Source organism: Buteo buteo, chromosome 6 (genome assembly GCF_964188355.1).
Source record: "Buteo buteo chromosome 6, bButBut1.hap1.1, whole genome shotgun sequence".
Taxonomy (NCBI): Eukaryota; Metazoa; Chordata; class Aves; order Accipitriformes; family Accipitridae; genus Buteo; species Buteo buteo.
In genome coordinates, this window is record NC_134176.1 from 24,988,274 (window position 1) to 25,008,043 (window position 19,770).

The 19,770-nt window shown below is 44.3% G+C and overlaps 1 protein-coding gene across 5 annotated transcripts in view; it reads right to left on the reverse strand.

Annotated features, from left to right (window-relative positions):
- Positions 1-19,770, reverse strand: part of ADCK1 (aarF domain containing kinase 1) — an 81,023-nt gene that overhangs the window by 9,091 nt on the left and 52,162 nt on the right. For all 5 annotated transcript variants that reach the window (XM_075030076.1, XM_075030073.1, XM_075030074.1 and 2 more), the window contains 3 exons: positions 17,004-17,162; positions 12,905-13,063; positions 9,560-9,676 (listed from right to left, as the gene is read on the reverse strand). In XM_075030076.1, coding sequence (XP_074886177.1) covers positions 9,560-9,676; positions 12,905-13,063; positions 17,004-17,162 — 435 coding nt within the window. The remainder of the gene's footprint in view (positions 1-9,559; positions 9,677-12,904; positions 13,064-17,003; positions 17,163-19,770) is intronic.

Below are 19,770 nucleotides of genomic sequence, written 5' to 3' on the forward strand. Positions count from 1 at the left end.
TGCCTCATACCTATTAAACCCAAGTCCAAACAAGGGCTGGCAGTTCTGCAAACCTGTTGGTTGGTCATGGCTAAAGCCTGGAAAGCTATTAATTTGGGGCACTGGTGTATGGGCTTCTTCAAAGAGAGCAGATTCTCCTTCTGTGCTGCAGTAATGGCATAGGTTGGGAAAGTCAAGCGGTGGAACAAGTATCTCAGAGATGTTGTGCAGTCTCCATCCTTGGAGGTTTTAAAGACCTGACTGGATAACACTCTGAGTAAGCTATGAGGTCTGACCTCATAGCTGACCCTGCCTTAGCAGGAGGTTTGATAGGAGACCTCCTGAGGTCCCTTCCAACCTCAAATATCCTAGAATCCTACAAAAACACCTCTTACCAAGTTATCCACACCACCCTCATAACAGCTTCTTATGGTACGGCTGTAGGCTCCAGGTGCAGGGCAGGTCTCCCCTCCTGAGTCAGTGTCAGCAGACAGGTTACTACAGATCTGTGGTCATAGCTTTTTGCAGACCATGATGCAACATAAAAGAAGTTCGGGATTCACCTTACCATGAAAACAGAGGGGTCACAGCCCTGTTCAGACCCATAGGCTGGGTCATGGGTACAAGACAATCTTTACTGCAAGATCCCCATACTCTCTTTCCCTTCCCTGCTGTACTTATATTTACCTCTTTCCCAGCATGCAACCTTGACTATCTGCAGTAGTTAATTCATTGAAACTAGACTTTATGGCTTCTTTAAGAAAGAGGAATGCATTTGGTATAATTTAGTTAGCATACAGAATATATGTTACAGGGATTTATGATATAAGCATATAAACAGTCTTTACTTTTGGAAAAAAAAATGCACAGTGTAAGAGATGGAGCTGTGCTGCACACTAAAGTATTTTTGCATATTTTTGTCTGTTGACAGACCTCTAAAACAGGATAAAAATTAAATTAAGATAGAAAGCACCAATACTGTCGAATTCCAAACAAAAAAGGACAGTTACATTTCTGCGGCTTAGAGTGCAATAAGTGAATAGCAACCTATCATTATAATTCAGACAAAAGGAGTTCCGGTTTCTAGAGAAAAAGTTTAGGAAAAAAACATGAAACCTTTATATACATTAATTCTCCAGTACTGTACCCCATCACTATGGGCCTTTATTTCAGCCTTATTGAGAAGGCCATTGGATAAACAACATATACAGAATTCACTTTGGAAGAATGCAGTTATGTGAAATGAGAAAACAAATGTGTGAAAACCTCTGCCCAGGAGAAGGGAGAAATTCAGCATGCGTTTAGGCTGTGTAAGACCTCAGGGTGAAGGTGCATCACAAATTAGACAAAAGGTTGCAGTGATTTACGGAAGAAAAGACCAAAGTAAACACACAGGCATTTTGTTATGACACGGCGAGGTCATCATTCCTTTCCCTGTTTATCATCCAACACAATGAGGTCTTATCATTACCAGGGTCCCCCAGCATTGTTGCACCGCACATCATAAAAAAATAATAATCAGCCTTGGAATCCTGCATTCACTTCCAGACACCTCATTAACAGAGAGATGCAGACTACACAGAGTGAGTTCAGAGAAAGCAAATAGATTAGCAGGATGCAGGAGTAATTTACTTGGGAAAAAGATTAAAAGGGCTGAAGATTCCAAAGGTGGCTAAGGAATGGCAGAGGAGGGGCAGTCTACTGATTTGAGAAGGTTTGAATAGCAAGGAAGCAGAAGCACTTGTAGCACTGAATATGCTACAAGAAATGCAACTAGGCAGTAGGGGTGCAATCAAGAATGGCATAATTTATGCATAACACATAAGAAAAAAATCTATGCTAGTCAGCAAGCAGAGCCGAGCTTGATATGTCAGTATGACACCAGACTCTGGCTGTGGCCAGAGGCATGTCCTTGCCTATTGCCAGAAGGTGTGTTATTGCCTAGAAGAAGTTCAATTTGTCTGTCTGTGCTGCAGCAGAACATGATGACTACAGTCACCAAGTGAGCCTGTGGCCTCACCAGTCAATGCAAATAGCAACCTGCCATTGCCACATTATGTGACATGACCATGACACTGTGTCAGGCAAACCACACATTTTCAGCCCAATGTTTTCATTTTGAAAAAAACTGTAGATGAGGAATAAGAAGATTGCAGATGATGAAATGGAGAGTCAGCAGCCTGGGCAAAAACAATGGAGTGACAGATACATGTATAACAGCTAGACTTGGAGTAACTCTTCACCAAACTAAGCACATGAAGTTCATTTTATGTACTCAGTATTGCAAGGATGCTACATGTCACAAACTATCCTACATGAGTTACAAGCCAATACAGAAGAAAATAAGAATGCAGTGCAGACATTAAGGATTGTTATTGTACAGTATCACATAGTCTCTCTATAAACTGGTCAAGTTCATTGGAAATAAGACAGAAAGCATGACTTCAGAGGCTGTTCTAAAAATTCACTCTTTAGATGGTCAGAACCTTTCCCCTAAATCCCAGCCTCATTTCAATGATGTCCAGTTTAAATCATTTCCTTAGCTAACATAACCCTAGACTTTAACTAGTTCCTTCCCTCTCCAGTATTTACTACTCCAATGTGTTCACCAGTAGGATAATTATCAGCATAAATACCGACCAATTTCTACAGGATGCTCCTTTATCTGATGTGTCCTAGGAGTCAACCTGCCTTTTACACAGTTGCACTGCACTGGAAACACACACTTACCTTGCGATTGACTAATATCCCAAAGTTAATTCTAATATGTCACTTCCCTCTGATAAACTCCCAGCTTATTTAAGAAACTCTTCTTATTAGTTTTTAAGCACATGGCTTTTCACTTGGTATTGCTCATTTCTATCCCTTTCTATCACTTCAGTCCTCAAGGCCACCAAGTGCTATTCCTACTCTGGTCCTCCTCTACAATGACACAACCTCCCAAATTGGTGTCATCAACAACCTCCTTCACACAGTTCTGTTTCTGTCAAGGTCATCACTGAATTTATTAAATAAGATCTGTTTGAAGAGCAAACTCACAGAACTCCACTACAGTAATTTCTCTCCACCATTGCCTCTATCAGTTTCTTACCTACTTTGCAATTTCCCTACTAATCCCCACCTTTTCTAGTTTTCCAGCGTACCACATATTTTACCAAGTACACATACTGCATTTCTGTCATCTAATTCAGAGGATCCCAAGCTGTAGGATAGGTAGCAGCAGTGATATGTTTCTTCTTGTATACGTCAACATCTGCAAACTGTTGCAGCTATCAGTTTTGAAAGCCTAGACAACCTGTTACCCTTGCATGACCCATTAGGAGCTACTTTTGATGAACTCATACTATATTCCCTTGAATACAGCCCCATAATAGCAAACTCCTGGGCACACACCAGCCCCTGTATGCAATTCTCCTCTTAACAAATCAGCACACCCAGCTGACAGAGCAACCTGACAATAACAAAACACTGGAAACTCCATCACAAATTAGTATCTTTACAAACACCAATACGCAATAGTTAGCAAGAAACCTCTCATAAAGGAAAGAATGCTTGCAAATTTGAGCCTATGAGTACTCCTACAGTAAAAAGATGGCACATATGTCATGTTCATGGGTAGCTGCAATGTAACAAACCAGCGTGGGTTATTCAGGGAAAGTCACTGATACTTTCTTGGCCTTGTGAGCAAGCTGGAGTGGTCCTGGCTCCATGCCTCCAACTGATATGAAGAAGAAAGGCAAAATAAAAAATCCTGTGACATGGTCCTGTAGAGCTGATCACACCGCCTGCCCCAGATAAGTCCCAGATGAAACCGCATGATAGGGCATCATCCCTTCCTGTCCCACCTCCATCTGTGACTGTCTCTTTAGATCAGGAGCAGATACTAGTCTCTGGCCTTAATTTGGCTGTAATATTTGCCAATTATTTTAAGAGATGGCGACACTAACTTCTATTGATCTCATTAAAAGTAAAGGTCGTTGCGCAGCTCATTTCTCAGGGCTCAATATTACCTCCTCAGGCCAAAATAATAGCATTGATTTTGGAACCTTAATCGAAGGTTAATTGGATTGAAGAGTGTATTGGGTTTTTGCTTTCTTTCGTTGTTATTACAGCCATCATCTAAGGGTTTGCTTAATCCTGCTAGCGCAATCCTGCCCAATTAAACTGGTGTCAAATTATCAAAGGGTGTGGATGGAGAAGAGCCACAATTTGGAGCCTGCTCTATGTCTCTGCTTTGAAATGGCTCTTGTCCATAGCAGATTAGGATGGTCACACACAAGAGATCTGATTTCACACTCTGTCCTCTGTGATCCAGTTGTGAGGACCAAAACACAGTGCTCTGTAATGCAGTACTATCACTATGCATTGTTCTAGCATCACAGCAAGGTGATGTCCGGGCACACACAATGTCAATAAGGTACAGGAATAGTTTTTAGGACTCCTGGAGTGTATTCCTAGCATGCCCCATACTCTCTGTTGGGGACTGAGGAAATTATTTTCCTGCTCAATGCCCCATCTTCCATGGCATTTAAGTGGGGAGAAATATTCTGACTCATCCGCCCAGGGAACTGGAGGACTAACTTGGTAAGTTTCTACAGATTCTCAAAAGGACACAGGTAGAGAAGACCAGTCGCTGTTTATTTAATTTTTAATTAATGTTTCTTGCATCTCTGTCAGACTCAAAATGACCATGGGGATCATCTTCCCTTGGCTTTAATTGTAGTCATATTTCCTTAGATTTAAAGTTAAGCATCTTGGTAAGACTTAAGCAATTGATTGACACTGATGCTCGAGACTGACTGTCAGTAAGAAACAGGTTCACGTGTAATTTAACTCCTTTACCTGGTGTCTTTGCACAGTTCAGAAGATGTAAATGCTGGAAGTCACTATCCTTGCTTACCAGTGCCTTGTGAATTTTCATTAAGCTTCAGAAAAGAGGGAATATAGGAGAATCTGTAAGGAAACTTCTCCCCAGACTAAATCAGCAGGTGCAAAGGGCAAGAATAGCCATTTTCCCCAGAAACAGTGTTCTTCTCCATGCTCCATTTCATCTAAAACTTGAGCGTTATAAGCACGAATACTTGAGACATGAGAGGTTTCCACACTTGTGCTGACAAAGGGATCCCATCCTGGGAAATCCCACTTAAATTTTAGCAGCTACATGGCAGCAGCTCCTGACTCTTCACAGAAGGGTAAATCCCGCACTGAAAGCATATTTCAAGCTGCAAAGCTGTCAACCATGAGAAGGTAGCTGGGCTCTTTATCGAGCTATGAGATACCGTTCCAATGCAGAACCCATTTAGTAACAGAAGGAAGCAAAAAGCCACAGTAGGATGGGGTGACAGATGGCAATAAGTGTGCACAGTAGCTCATCTTAAGTACCTTAGCTGTATGCTTTCACTTCTGAGCTGGACAAAACACTTTCCTGACTTCTGTATCATCCATGGCTCATGACCTGGCTCCTAGTGAGCTGAAGTACATGGCATGATTTCCTTTCCCTGACTCAAGTCCAAGCCAGGGTGATCATGGGGGACTCTCCACTTGGCTACCTGAGCTGGCTCCTTAGTTGGAGGCAATACAGCACATGCCACAAGTGCATCTGTAAGCTCCACAGCTCCCATCGCCTGCTGATCCAGCGGCCTCTGCGGAGACAGGCAGAGCATCCACAAGGAGGGACAGGATGGACCCATGCAGCAGATCAGAGATAATGTTAAGATTTGCATACAGACAAAGTCTCTATAAATGAATCAGGTAAAATCAGAATGGGTGCAAAAGGAGCATTTGTGCCATTTGGGATCTTCTTTAAAAGTCCATGCTCTAAGTAGCCTTGCTATCCTTCCTTCCCTCCTGCATACAGTATGCTACAAACATTTTGAGAGCCCTTCAGTCTATTTTTCCTCCCTTCCCTGCTCTACCCACCTCTCCCAAATGTATCTTCCCAGCCAAGACTGTAAATGCTCTTGTGTCTTGAAACAGGAACAGCCCAGTTTTCAGGCGGCCCTCTTCTTAACCCTGCCATGGCCTGGTCTTCCCTCCAAATTCATGCCAACTCATTTCTCAGTAACTCCCCTCTCCAGGCTTCCCTCCCACTGTCAATATCCTAGCTGCATGCTCATCCTCAGCTACACTTGCACATGAATAAGTAACTGTTCCACAGGCAGATATTTCAGTGTTTGCACTTGTCTTTAGAAATCAAAGCCTTCTCTGATTAAATGCCATTACAATCCAGCGCTTGGACGGATCCAGAGAGATTAATGTGCTTTTGGGCAGCTTTAATGATAATCCTGCTACAGACGGTATTAAGTAAATGTCAGTAACCTGGTTTGAAGGGAGCTTTCACCTCAGGGATCCTTTCCATTTAGAGGGGAGAGGCTCAGCTTGCTTTTCAAGGCTGCATTGTCACACAAGAGAAATCCTGCTTAGTGAAGACTCCTCTTCCTCCGCCCAGTAAAACAAAATGGAGTAAGATGATAGAGAGGTTCATAAATAGATTGAGGTGATTTATAGGGAGCTAATGCACCTCTTGAAAGCCAGAACTGCTGTATATTATAAGCCATGTCATAGTTTTGAAACCTGGGTTGCCACCCCCTCCTCATGCTCCTTTCAGTGTCTGCTGCGTTTTGCTCACTTCACCACCATGCCATGCAGTTTTTTACCCAGGGCATCAACAGCAGCAGCTGATAATGGACCTTGGTCATATTTGTCTCCATCTGCTGCACCTTGCCAGAGAAGAAGTCTGGGGTGTGCAGTGCTCCCACTACTGTGGCCATAATAACAGACCTCGTTCCCCATCACGTGATTCTGACAGGCTCAGTATTCCCTCATTTCTACTGTTGCTTTAGTGCAATCAGTAGAAGTTAATCATTGATTTCAGGGAGTGGGGAGAGAAAAGGAAGAAAGAACAGCTCAGCACAGGCACTGAGATAGTTTACGGAAACTGAGTCCTACCCCTGAGCTGAGTAACATCCTATACCTGACAGATTGCCAGAAATCTCTGAGGCTTATACTTTGCAGTAGTAGAAGTCTGCTGACAACTTTTTTAAAATTACATCTTAGCCATCATTTAAAGACCAGCTCAGAATCAGCAAAATATGTGGTTTCATTGCTGCATGGAACCTACTGTGCCAAGACGTCACAAAACAACCTTCCCAAAGGCATGGATGAGCAAAAAAATGAGCTGAATTTTCACCCTAAATGTCTCCTATCGCAAGCAAAAGACTCTGCAAGTTAGAAAAACTGAAAATAGCTGCTTCTCTCTTTATTTTGGCACATACTGGCAGCAAAATATCCCACTGAAAGGCTGAAGTCATTGAATTTTCCACCCTGACTGGCTGGAGAAAGCCATGGAAGATTGCAAAGAATGTTCTTCCCTGGGCTTCTCCAGACAGCTTTGCTATCTCCAGCAGTTTGAGAAAATTCAAAGAAGCAACCAAAGTCCCAAGGAGCTATCCTATGCTAGCTACCTTGATCTGTTGTCCAAGAACTGTGAGGAAGCCCAGCTCAAAATCTCAATGTACATATTGCTCGAGTCCTCCTGCTAATGCATCAAAACAAGCCTTTCTGACTGACTATTTCGAGGCTTGAGGAATATTCACTGTTGTATCTGAGTGCTGTGGGCTAGATTTGACCTCTGCCTTTATAGCAGAAGAAAAGGATAGGATAAACTCACTCAAAGGCATCACTCTCTTGCTTTTGACCAGTTGACTTGTCCAGGTGAATGGAGCTGACTGCATGTTCTGCCATGGATGAGGCTTTTAAAATCTCTCTTGATAGAAAAGTCCATGAGCTACCATGTTCTCAAGAGTCACACTATGGTATTCTTTCCAGACCAGATGCATCACTGAGGCACTTACCTTGGTAAATACAAAGAAAGATCATCAGCACAAAATAGACACAGAGAAGGAATTGTGTCTACCTCTGATCAGCTGGCAATGACATCTGTGATGCCCTGATGAGAGGGAGGAAGAAAATCAGTGACCCAAATGCTCCAAATTCTTCCTGATGGAGATGTGAGAAGAGAGAGACTGCACTATCTATGGGTGAGGTTGTATTCACTTAAGAAGTCCCTTGAATGAAAATGTATCAGACATCTTGCAGGGAAGAAAGCATTGTTCACTATTACCCATTGACCTTGGGATGTTCATCACTATTACAATGGAAAGACAGTCTCAAAATTTACTTTAACCTTAGACCCTCCTTTCCTGTACTTCAGTGGAGAAACACATGAAAAGGTGCCTGCCTTTCCGCCTGCAGAGTTCACTAGTCTCATTGACTTCTGTGGGGTGCAAGAACAGAGGAAGAGATGAAGAGAAACAGGCAGAGAAAGAGGCAGGTTACTCAGTCCTGCACCTGTAATTTGGCTGAGCTCTTTAGGCAGAGAAAGAGTTGCACGCTGACTTAGGGAGGCAGCTGAGAAGATACACTAAATGTTCTCTCTTTGTGGGGCGTACCGAACCCGCATTTCCCCTCCCTTGAGAGGTCTTCGGCATGTTTCTAACTGATGCCACATGAACATTGCAATGGATAGAACGGGAGTAAAGAGGAGGAAGAGCAGAGTGAAAGTGTTCAGATTTCGGAGGTAAGTGGATGGACAGATTAAGTACAATTGATTTTATGCTATAGCTCTTTGATAGCCAGTCAACCACATGCAGCTTTGGGGCTTCTCGATGGGGCACAGGGGGAAAGGCAAGCAGCAGTGCCTCAGTCAGCACTCACTGACTGGGCAGGGTGGCTTTACACATTGTCCAATGGCTGAAACCCCTTTCCCCTGGCATCATCTCAGCCCTTCTAGGAAGTAATACCTTCTTTTCCTCAAGAATCTCTCAGCCACAGAGAATCCAAAGTGCTCTCCCTGACTTCATGCCACACACACAAACTATTATTTCACTCATCAGGGAAATGTAGCCTCTCTGTAGGGATGAAATCTGGCAGCTGTTTAATGAAGGACTGCAAAACTACACAGTAATGTAGGACCACGAAGCAAAGAAGAAAACTGTTGCATCTGGACAAAAAGGGAGATTTTGGAAAGCAGAAGAAAACAACGCATGTCAGAATATTATGCAAAGCACCATGGCCAAGGCTCCAGTGCTCTAATAACTGTGATCATATAAGACCTGTGATGTCTATCTCCTGCATAAGGTGATAGCTGTTGGGATATAAAAGCTACATCCCATGCATTTGTCCATGAGAAAGTTAATGCAGAAGAAAGACAGGGAAAGAAGAGAGACAAAAATAATCAGAAGCTGAAGTTGTTCCTTTAGGGTAACAGGAACCGTCATCTTGAAACAAACATGGGTGTATGTAATATAAGAGCATGGTCATCCTTCACTATCTGTCTCCTTGAAGATCTCTCTAGCCGTGTAGCCTACAGGAAAGTGTTCTGCACAAGGGGTTATGTACTTTTCCCAGAAGCACAAGAACTGAGATCTCTCAGATTGATTACTCTGTTCACATCTGTATGTGCTCCCTTTTCTGCCCTCCCCATCCCATCAGCCTCTGTTTGACATTGCATCATCAGTTGCTATCATCATCAGTTCGGCATTGCCCACCATGCCCAATTCAGAGATGGCTGAGAAACTACCTCATTGACATTGATGCCATTCCTCTCCATGTAGGCCCTGTCATTCACCTGTCCCCCTTCCATAAACTCCATCAGAAGGACACGCCTTGTTGAGAGCTCCCAATAGATCCTGGGGACCTGAAAAAGGAACAGATGGATTAGGTCAAATGACAGGCTGTGAAAGCAAGGAGAATGTATCACACGTAACCCAGAAAAGTGAAAATCGAAGAGGCTGAAGTGAGGACTTGTTTTTTTCCTGAGCACAAGGGAGGTAAATCCATCCACCAGCTTCTTCCCCAGAACAGCAGCAATGCATGCAAGGACAACACACCAATTCAACGGCAGCAGGATCTGTCCTCGTGCAACATTTCTAGCCATGGTCTACAAGATTTTGACCACCGCCCACTACCACTGACATCTGAGAGCTTTCTTACCTGCTTTGCAGCTCCTCTAGCTGGGCTGTTTAACTATTACCTATTGCAAGTTTCTGAATCATCCACTCAGCTCCTTTAGACAGGAACTGCATCTCGTTTGCTACGCACAGGGCCCACTTATGCAGCTCTAAAAATGATAAGCCATCATCATAAATTGTATCTCTGCAGTGCCCCTTGGAACACAAACGCCTTCGAGCTGACAAACCATGCATACTTAGGCCATCTGCAACTAAACTGGGAGAAAAATCAAGTATCACAAATAAGGGGCTTGTCACAGAAACCCTGGGAGACCCTTAACTCTCTTATTGCCAATGTAACAAGTCTAAAATGTCAAAGCACTTTTCATTCAATCTGCAGTAAATCAAGCTGAGTGAGGTACCAGTAAGAGGCCCGGTGTCACCAAGGGAGGCAGTGACGCAGGCATCGCTTAGGCTGGCTTCCCCTTTTCCAGCCTCTCTCTCCAGCCAAATTCTTTCCATGATGAAGTCCCTAGTGTCAAGAGTCCTTTTGCTGAAGTTCCCTTTTGATATTCCTAACATCCCCGTGCTGACCAATCTCCCAAGCTGTCCAGATTTGCCTTTGCACGTGGGTGAAGCCACACAGGTACATTTTACCAAAGACATAAGGGAGATCCACCCATTCCCATTACTGTGTCCCAATACAGATACACATTTTGGATCCTGTAAAGACAGCTGGCTGTGCAGCCCCCTTTCCTCACCTGCCTGACTCAGCTGTGGACTCAGGACTCACACACTGCAAGTGTCCAGTGCCTTGAGGCAGGACAGGAAGAAGCAAGGTGTGTTGTCCATCTAGCGCGACCAAAGCCAGGGGAAACAGCAAGGCCACTGTAGTTCATCATAACTCCTGAACAAGCAGCATTTGCTTTATGTCCTGCTTGTAACTACTGACAGTGACTCAGTCCCTCACAAACTATCTGCCTCCCCCACTGTTTCTGTCCTAGAGAGACCATTTTCCCAATGTCACCCACTTCTACCTTACCATGTGTGTGCCACTTTAGATCAAAGACTCTTTTGCTGAGCAATTCCAATATCTCTCAGTCCCACCGTTCAACATTCCTGGCATACTCTGCATGTTAACCTTGCATAGACTTTGATGCCAGAGATCCACTATGGACAAGGGGGATTCAGTTACTCGCAGCCTTCCCAGCTTATCTGGATGTCCGTTCTTTGCAGTTAGATTGGTGAGAAAGCGAACCAGCTCCAAAACTAACAGCTGCCCAGCCCATCTAGCTCACTGATCCCTGCTGCTTTAAATCATTTCAGATGACACTCATTCTTGTCTCAAGATTTACAGGGGCAAGTCATGGGCTTGTAAAGCACTATCCATGCTCTTGGAGATGCCTCGCTCACTCACAGCCAAAGTCTTCAGTGATTTTTTTAATTACTCACAGATGTTTGGCTGTAATGCTAGTGCATGGAAACAATTTATCTTTGGCTTTAAAAGCTCAAACAGGTTCACAGCACAAAATCTACTTCTCAGCTTTCTAGCGTGTTTAGGAAAATTAATGATACAGGAGCCCGATTCTTCCATTGCCTTTGGGTGATGAACACATCTCTGAATTGGCAGGTCAGATGGGAGTATCCATTATTTAGCCATCTCAAGCCATTTGTTATTGTTACACATAGTGATATCATGATAGCTCCTTAACCCAGCAAGGAGGTGATTGGCCGTCTCCATGGGGATTTAATTCACAGTATCCTAGTTACAGCTGCAACGGATACAGCTCTCCAAGGTGCATCACTTCTGATAAGTGCCCACTCAGCAAAATCATTGGCCTTTGGCCTTCTGTAGACCTGGTGGCTTCTAGCTGTCTGTGTCTACAGGAAGGCCACTGCTGCCACTGCGCTCCAAAAGAACTGCCCCAAACCTGGAGTCAGGTGACAAGGAATTATAGCCCTGGCATGGAGGAAACAAGGAAAAAATGGATGCATCAGCCTGTAAAGTCTAACAAAAACTCACCTCATTTCAGACATCTGTCACTTCCATCTTGGGACTCCTGCATAAACAGGAGGTGAAAACCTCATTTTGATATGTGTATGCAGGAGGGTCGAAAGGAGGGTGCATTTTTTGCTGCCTTTGTGTATATGCAAATGCAGTTACATCAGTGACTGTGCCCACAGCACTATGTGTGCTTGACCATACTTGTGTATTTCCAGAATGCACACAGTGGAGGTTTGGGCCTCTTGTATGTCAGCAAAAGATTTGTGCACGTGTGAGTTTGAAGATGTGAGCTTATTTCTTTCCAAGAAAGAGATGTACATGTCTGGTTGTATTTCAGACATTTGTCAGTGACCTTAGTCAGTGTGCAGCAGTGGAGGTGGGGTAAGAGTGTCAGTGGGGAAGAGCAAAATATGGTTGCCGTTGAGTTTGTGTATGAAGGTAACATGAATGCACTAGCCATGGATGTGTATGAAGGATGTATGCTCAATTCCAGAGCGAGAATGTGCTTTTTATCCGGAGGAAGGATTCATGCGAACATGCTTTCTCCTGAGATACACAGTGTCCCCAATCCTACTTGACACCATCAGCTTCAGTCTAGCTTTTCTGTTTTATGTCCATTTCTTGCCCTCAGTTGAGATAAAGCCCAGGAAAAGTGGCAAATTCATAGGTCTCTGGACAAGTTCAGAAACAGTGTTTGGGAAAATGAGTAGCAGGCTCCAGAGACTGCTGGCCCCAAGCCACCACTCCTCATCCAATATACGGTGCCTACAGTAGGAAACAGACAAGGAGGAAGCATGTCTCAGAGCAGTTTCTGATCTTTATCAGCAGAGCAGTCTAGGATGAACAACACAGAGGGACTGAACTCCCTTCTCCCTCTGTATGGTTCCTCCAGGTGGTGAATGAAGTGCACAAGACACATAAAGTGAGGCTATTAATACACATACATACACAGAAATATGTGTTCCCTCACCTTCAGGAAGTCAAAGTTCTTGAGCATATGAGCAACCTTCTCAGCATTTCTGCCTTCATTGAGGAAATCCAGCTCCAAGGGCAGATTCTTCTTAGCTTCTTCCACCAGCCACATGAACTCAAAATCTGGAAAGATCTGCTTCACAACCAAGAGGAGAACCTGAGAACAAGGAAACAGACAATCAGCTGTATCCTGGCTCCAAAGCCACACAGCTACAGACAGTGCTGTTTTGATAGGATCATTTCATGTAACTTACAGACAAAAAAACCCAGCCTGCACCCCAAGTGCTTGTAGGGTTCCTGCAGTATCATAACACAACACATGCTTTGGTTGTGCAACACACATTCCAATCTGCCTTTCACACAGGCACATCTAGGAGTTAAATGATGGCACAGACACCAAAGGGAGCCAGCTGTCTGCTGCCTAGAAATAAGTGAACAAACCCCTGGAGAAGAAACCACATGGCCAGATCCTGCCAAGGGCATGGCCCAGGAGTGACTCTCTTCTGAGTCCTATAATTCTACAAGTCACTCTTTGGCTTCATTCAAACAGCCCTCAGATAATGCAGAAGAGGAAGATCTAAAGACTTGACACCTCTATGTTACTTCTTCCACTGCTAAGCAAGAATTTTGCTAGCACAGAAAATCCAATGGGCAGTTCAGAGAAGACAGTCAAGTTTGCATACAGGTAGCAGCCTACAGATCTTTAAAGTACAATTCTGGTGTGGGTGAGAGGGTGAGTTGCTCCTCAGCATCAGTCACAGCCATCCTCAGCAAAGCTGAGGTGGTGTTTTCTAAGTATCATACATCCACCACCTGGCATCTTCTTCTTAAAGGGATAAGGTATTCAGCTGCATAGGGCCTTGGAAAGCCCAGCCGAAAAGTTCCTGGAAATGTTTGCTTAAAGCGACACTTAAGGGGCAAGTGATGGGCAGTCCTTCCTGAAGAAAATCAAGATTATACGATTGGACAGAATAATCAAAGCTGCACAGCAGCCAAGCATGCCTTGTGTTCAAATGAAGGGCCAGTTTCTCAACCAGCATCACAAATTTACACAAGCTGACAATCTGGACCACCTCTTAAGGAAAATAATTCATTTGGCTTTTTTAACTACTTGAGTCATGAAACAAGAATAAAATATAAAAATGCAATCCACTTTGCTGTCTTTATCTTACTTGTTCTGTACATCCATCTGAAAACAAAAACAGACTTGTCAGTGTGTGTTCCTGGACAGTTTCCCTTTCTAGATCTCCACTGTTGAGGTGGGAATTCCTGCACTGCAGGAGAAACATTTAAAGCACACACAGAAAGCTGCTATCATTGAAATGTATGACAAAAAATAAATTTATGAACCATCACTGCTCCTGTTCAGCTGTGTGAAAACGTTTGTTCTCCACCCCTGTCTCTACTTCTCTTATCTAAATGTCAGTTCCAAACTCAATGTTCCTTTAAAAATGTAATCACCAGGTTCCAGACACTATTGAATGATTTTTCTACTGTTATATCTAGAGGCATAAATCCTTTCAAATTTATGTCACCCAAATGAAATGTAACCAGCGATCTTCATGAACATGTACATAAACTTTATAGGGGCTGCAGGATTATTTCACTGGTGCCTGATGTGAGAAAATTCATGCATTGTTTTTTGCTTTCTTTAAATGCTGTTTTTAATCAATTTGCCAACTTGACCATCAGCAGGGACATACTTAACAAGTATTTGGCCTGTCCCTTTTCTAACATCTGTCTCACATATTGTCTTGAAATAAGTATTGATATAAGAAGAGCAGTGAGGTATCTCTCTCTGGATTTATCAGATGCTGTACTGATTTTTAAAGAGTCAGCACTGATGCTATGAAACCTCAAGTGAATTTAGGAATTTTCCATCTAGCTTTTCCCATTCAGATTCCTTCCCATCAGTCTCTAAATAAGACCATCTCCATCAATATTTAAATCAACATCCTACCTAGCTGCAATGTCTGTCTGATTCTTAAAGGACCAGAACCTCAGTGCACATAATCTGGCTTCCAGTGCAGCCTACACAGAAATAGTCCCACACAAGAATATGATGATGCATGTAAGCCAACACTGCACAAGTGACCCTTTAAAAACAAGACTGCATGTGCCACGTTGTGAGCTACTTTCCCATAGCTGTGTGTACACAACAGATCTCAAGGATGACAAATTAGACTGTCTGTAGAGGAAGGACAAAAATAAATTGACGAAAGGAAATACACTGCTTTAGTTTCAAGTTTCCCAGGAGGATTAGTCTGAAAACAGAAAAGACAGGATTAATTCTAAAATTATTTGTTTAAATGTCTCTTACCAGTTTAACAAGCAATCACAGCAACATAGTCTGAGGGAGGAATTTTTCTGTGATACCCACTGTTAAAAGGGCAAATGTCCCAAGGTGGGTCTAGGTCTTGGCTCATTCATACACAATCCTCTTATTGCCCTGGTTTCACAGTCCTTCATTACCTGCTCATCCTTCTTCCTTGACTGCTTAGTTTCTGCCGTCGTGTCCTGGGTAGGAGTGAAGGATGCCATAAGCCCCCCGAGAACTGCTGTGACTGTGATGACTCACAAAAGCAAACTCGTTGGGCAGACCACTGCAGTCAGTCCTGGAGAGGACCTGAATCTAATCCAAATCTACAGCTGGACCCAAAACCAGTTCACAGAGTTCTCTGTTCTCAAACCAGCACTGAAACAGACATGTCCCATCTTACTGGGACATCTTTATTGAATCCAAAAATTTCTTTCACTACAAGTTCAAAACAAATATTCAGCTGCAAACTGATGTGCTCCAGCTGGAACCAGCTGTGCTTCTTTGCACACTAGCCAGGATTGCTCAAAGCAGGATGTTTTAGCTGCCTAAAGAAGCTTTAGTTATGTGCTCCTCTGAGAGGGTGCTGGGAGGACCTTTGATTCCTGATCTCCTGTGATGGAGAACTGTGTGTCATTGCATCACCAGTACCCTCTAAACACTTATCAGATCCCCTCAGCTTAATCTTCTCCTCTTTAGTCCCATAGACATACACAGAATCATAGAATTGTTTAGGTTGGAAAAGACCTTTAAGATCATCGAGTCCAACCATCAACCATGCCCACTAAACCATGTCCTGAAGTGCCTTGTCTACGCGCTTTTTGAATACCTCCAGGGATTGTGACACCACCACTTCTCTGGGCAGCCTGTTCCAATGCCTGACATGTCTGCCAATGGATGTGCACATTACTGTACTATACATACAGATACATGCTTATCAGGAGAGCTAAAAGCTTTAGTATTACCATTTACAGGCCTAATCCTTCCCTTCTCCTCCACCTCAGCCCCACCTCCATTTCCTCTTCCATACCATACCGCTGGCATCTTTGAGTATTGCAATGCAGTGCAGTGCCACAGCTTTTCTCCAGTCCTCCCTTCAATGGGCTAGAATTAGAAGTTTGGGAGAAGCTACAGCATTGCACTGGGAACATAAGTGGTACCCACCATTCAGGAGAGGAACAGGAGGCAGGCATTGCTCCTAGCTGAATCCCTCATTTGTGTGTCTGCCCGTTAGGTGACTCCATATTTCAGTGTTTTTGTTTCCAGCATGAATCAGTTAAGCATTAAGGAGCTGATCAAGAAACAGAACTGAATCACAGCAACCTCAGCCACTGTTGAATCCACGCTGGAATTTAACTGAAGAAAAACACACTAATCATGGGGAATGATTTTTCTTTGGCCACACAGACCTGACTGCAAGGGAAACTGAGACCAGTTTAATAAATCCCTCAATGAGCACGCAGGCTGAAGAGACACTTCAGGACTCACTCTCTAGGTTTTAAATCTCATATGGACTTACTCTGATGTCATTCATGTTTACCTGTCTCCTCCCGCTGCCCCCCTTCACTCTTACCCTCTTGTTCAGTCTCTCTGTCCACACAATTGCCTACACTGCAATCCTCACCAACTTTCTGTATTACTCCTGTAAGACAACATTTATCTCTGTGGAGGTTTCAAAGCTACAAGATGGTAGTGTTATACCTGCCTACACCATGAGTGAATGTAGCCCCCACACATTTCAATGGCAATTGCTCTGTAAGTCGTCAACAGGTAGTTTTACCTCCATGAGCAAAATATCCTTGGAGCTCTGAGCTTGGACCTTTGGGTGCTGGATTTTCACTGCCACTGTCCTCCCATCCTGCAGCACTGCCTTGTGCACCTGGGCTAGCGATGCGGCTCCCAAAGGAGTGTCCTCAAAACTCACGAAGAGCTCTTTTATCTGCAGGAGAAGAGAAAGAGACATCACCTTGGGGTACCAGAGACTATCCTAAGGAAAGCCCTGCCCACAGGCCAGAGACAGTGTGTGCCAAAGCTGGGCACGCTCAGCTCTTTCATCCTTCCTCTGTCCCCTGCCTGAGCCTTGTCACTGCTTGGCCTCCCAGTGAAGCCTGCCAAGCACAGAAGTGCCCTGGAGATACTCTGCTTATGGAAGCCTGTAGCAGAGCCCCAGCAGTGCATTTCAGTTAGGACACGGAGTGGCCAGGTAGCATGTGAGGGACCCCTCCAGGCTGTCCTGAAAATGGGTTGGAGCAATTATGGTCAGCATCCTTGGTTGTTACTGGGTGTGGAAGCCAACAGCTGTCCCTTTGCATATATTTCTCTTGCAGATTATTTAAAACCACCTACCATCCCCCCTGAAACCTGACAGTGCATATTCCCCTGCATTACACCTGCGTCAGATAGCTTACTGGGTGAAAGCCAGCACATGACCGGGAGCAGTGGTAAGGGCTGGATTCAGGGCAGGGGGACAAAAATTGCAGTTTGCACCTCTGATGACTTGGCCTGAAAACATGTCTTATGTGATGGACTTTCTCACACCTCCAATAAAAGTAATCAGTGCTCTTAGCTCAGAAAAAGCACCAGGTGGGGCCAGCAAAGTGCTTTGCAGGCAGGAGAGGAAATTACTAGCAGCTCTGGCTGTGAAACCCAGGAGTAGACTATAAGGACAGTTGCAGATGAAGAAGTAGATTTACCAGGGTGATGTCCAGGAAGTAAAAACCTAGACAGACATGGGTGAGGCAAGGGGACATGGGCAAAGGCCCGTCTGCTCTGCAGAATACAGCAATCACCCTGCTAGAGACCCTTAGTGCAGCACAGGGCAGCTCAGGCCCTGGAAACTCTATTACCATGGTAGTGTGGTATCAGCCTGGCTGACCAGCCAGGCCCATCCGTGCAGTTAATTAGCTCAGAGGGAGTGCCAACATCGTTATGTGGCTTCAGGCACGGAGCTAGTTCATGTAATGCTAGTTGAGGGTTTCTGTCCTGCTCTGTAGAGCAAGGTGCAGACAAGCTCTGAGGTATCCAGAAGTCAGCAAAGGGAACCTGTCCCACCCCTCCCACGGGCTGGACTGATTTCGGGTGAGCAGTTAAGAAGCCTGTAATTTATGCAGTAACAAAAAAGAATGTCAGTGCATTTTTATAACCTGCTTTTTAAAAGGTAATTAAAGATGGGAGCTGCAGCGACCTAGTAATTAAATATGAATAAAGACCTTCTAAGCAAAGTCTTCATGCAAAGCGTTAAACGAATATTCTTTTTGCTGACAAGGAAGAAAAATACTATACAAGGAGCAGCCTGTTCCCTCCTGCAGCTGCCAGGGAATGAGCCCCCCACACACCACTCTACCTCTTCTCTGCCAGCCCCTTCCACAGAAAACTATTGCTAGCAACAAACTGCAGCATTTGCAGCAATTAGATTCCAACAGAGACTCAGCTGCCTCCAGTAATTCACCAGGAAGGTCCATTTTATTTATTTATTTAATTCCCTTTGGTCCTGGCGGCAAAATCAATTAAGTAAAACAACTGCATTTAAAAACAACTAGTTATGCATTTTTTAATTACAGCAGGTCCATAACTCAAAGCTATTGACATTCGTGTCTCAAGAGAATCCAGTAAGGTACATTTATAGTAAGACCACATATAAATTGGATAAAATTCCATCTGCTCTGGATTTCAAAAGCTTTTAATTGTCTGCATGGTCAGTCCAAACATTTTCACCAGTACTGAATGCATGCAGGGGAAAAAAACAGAGCTGCACATATTCCCTCTGGCAGGAATAATATATACGATATCCTTGTGTGACTAAGTTTTCTAACGAAACATCATTTGAAGAAAGCTGTCTCTGGGAGCTCTTCTGGGCAGAAGGATTTCATTTAAAAACTTGTTCTTTAGGACATGAAAGCCAGGTTAGCAGTCATGTCCATTACAGCCAGCCCAGTGGCCCTGCTGCAATTCAAGGGGGAATTTGTGAGCACCCACAGGCTGCAGGCAAGGGACTGCAACGGGGCCAGAGAATTGATGGCTCCGCCAGGAGCAGAAGGGTAGAGCGTGCACATGGGGGAGGGAGCGGATCACAGCCGGGCCATTACATGAGCAGGTGTGAGGCTGAGATAAAGCAGCAGCACAATTACGGCTGGGCTCCAGGACCCCCACTTAGCAAATCACCCTCATTCATTATGGCATTGTCCTTTAGCAGCTTGCTGGAGGCAGCTAGTGCCTCTGATGCAGGCTGTGTGTCCCAGACAGGCAAAAGCACGCGGGAGGCTGTATGACACAGAAGCAGAGAAGAGGTGAGCCAGGCTCCCACACTGCCTGCCGGAGAACAGGGTCCTTCGTAAGGGAGGGCGGCTGCACCCATTGCATGCAGGCAGGGAGTTCCTGGAGCAGGCTGCAGGCTCTTACTGCTCACAAGCACCCTTAACAAAAACCCTAACCATCATTTCCAGGATGGATAATTAGCAAGCAAAGGTCTGGGACAGTCTCGGAGCCCACCTGACATGGTACCTAAGGAACTCTCCTTTCAGGCCACACCTAGTTTCAAAGGGCCTTAT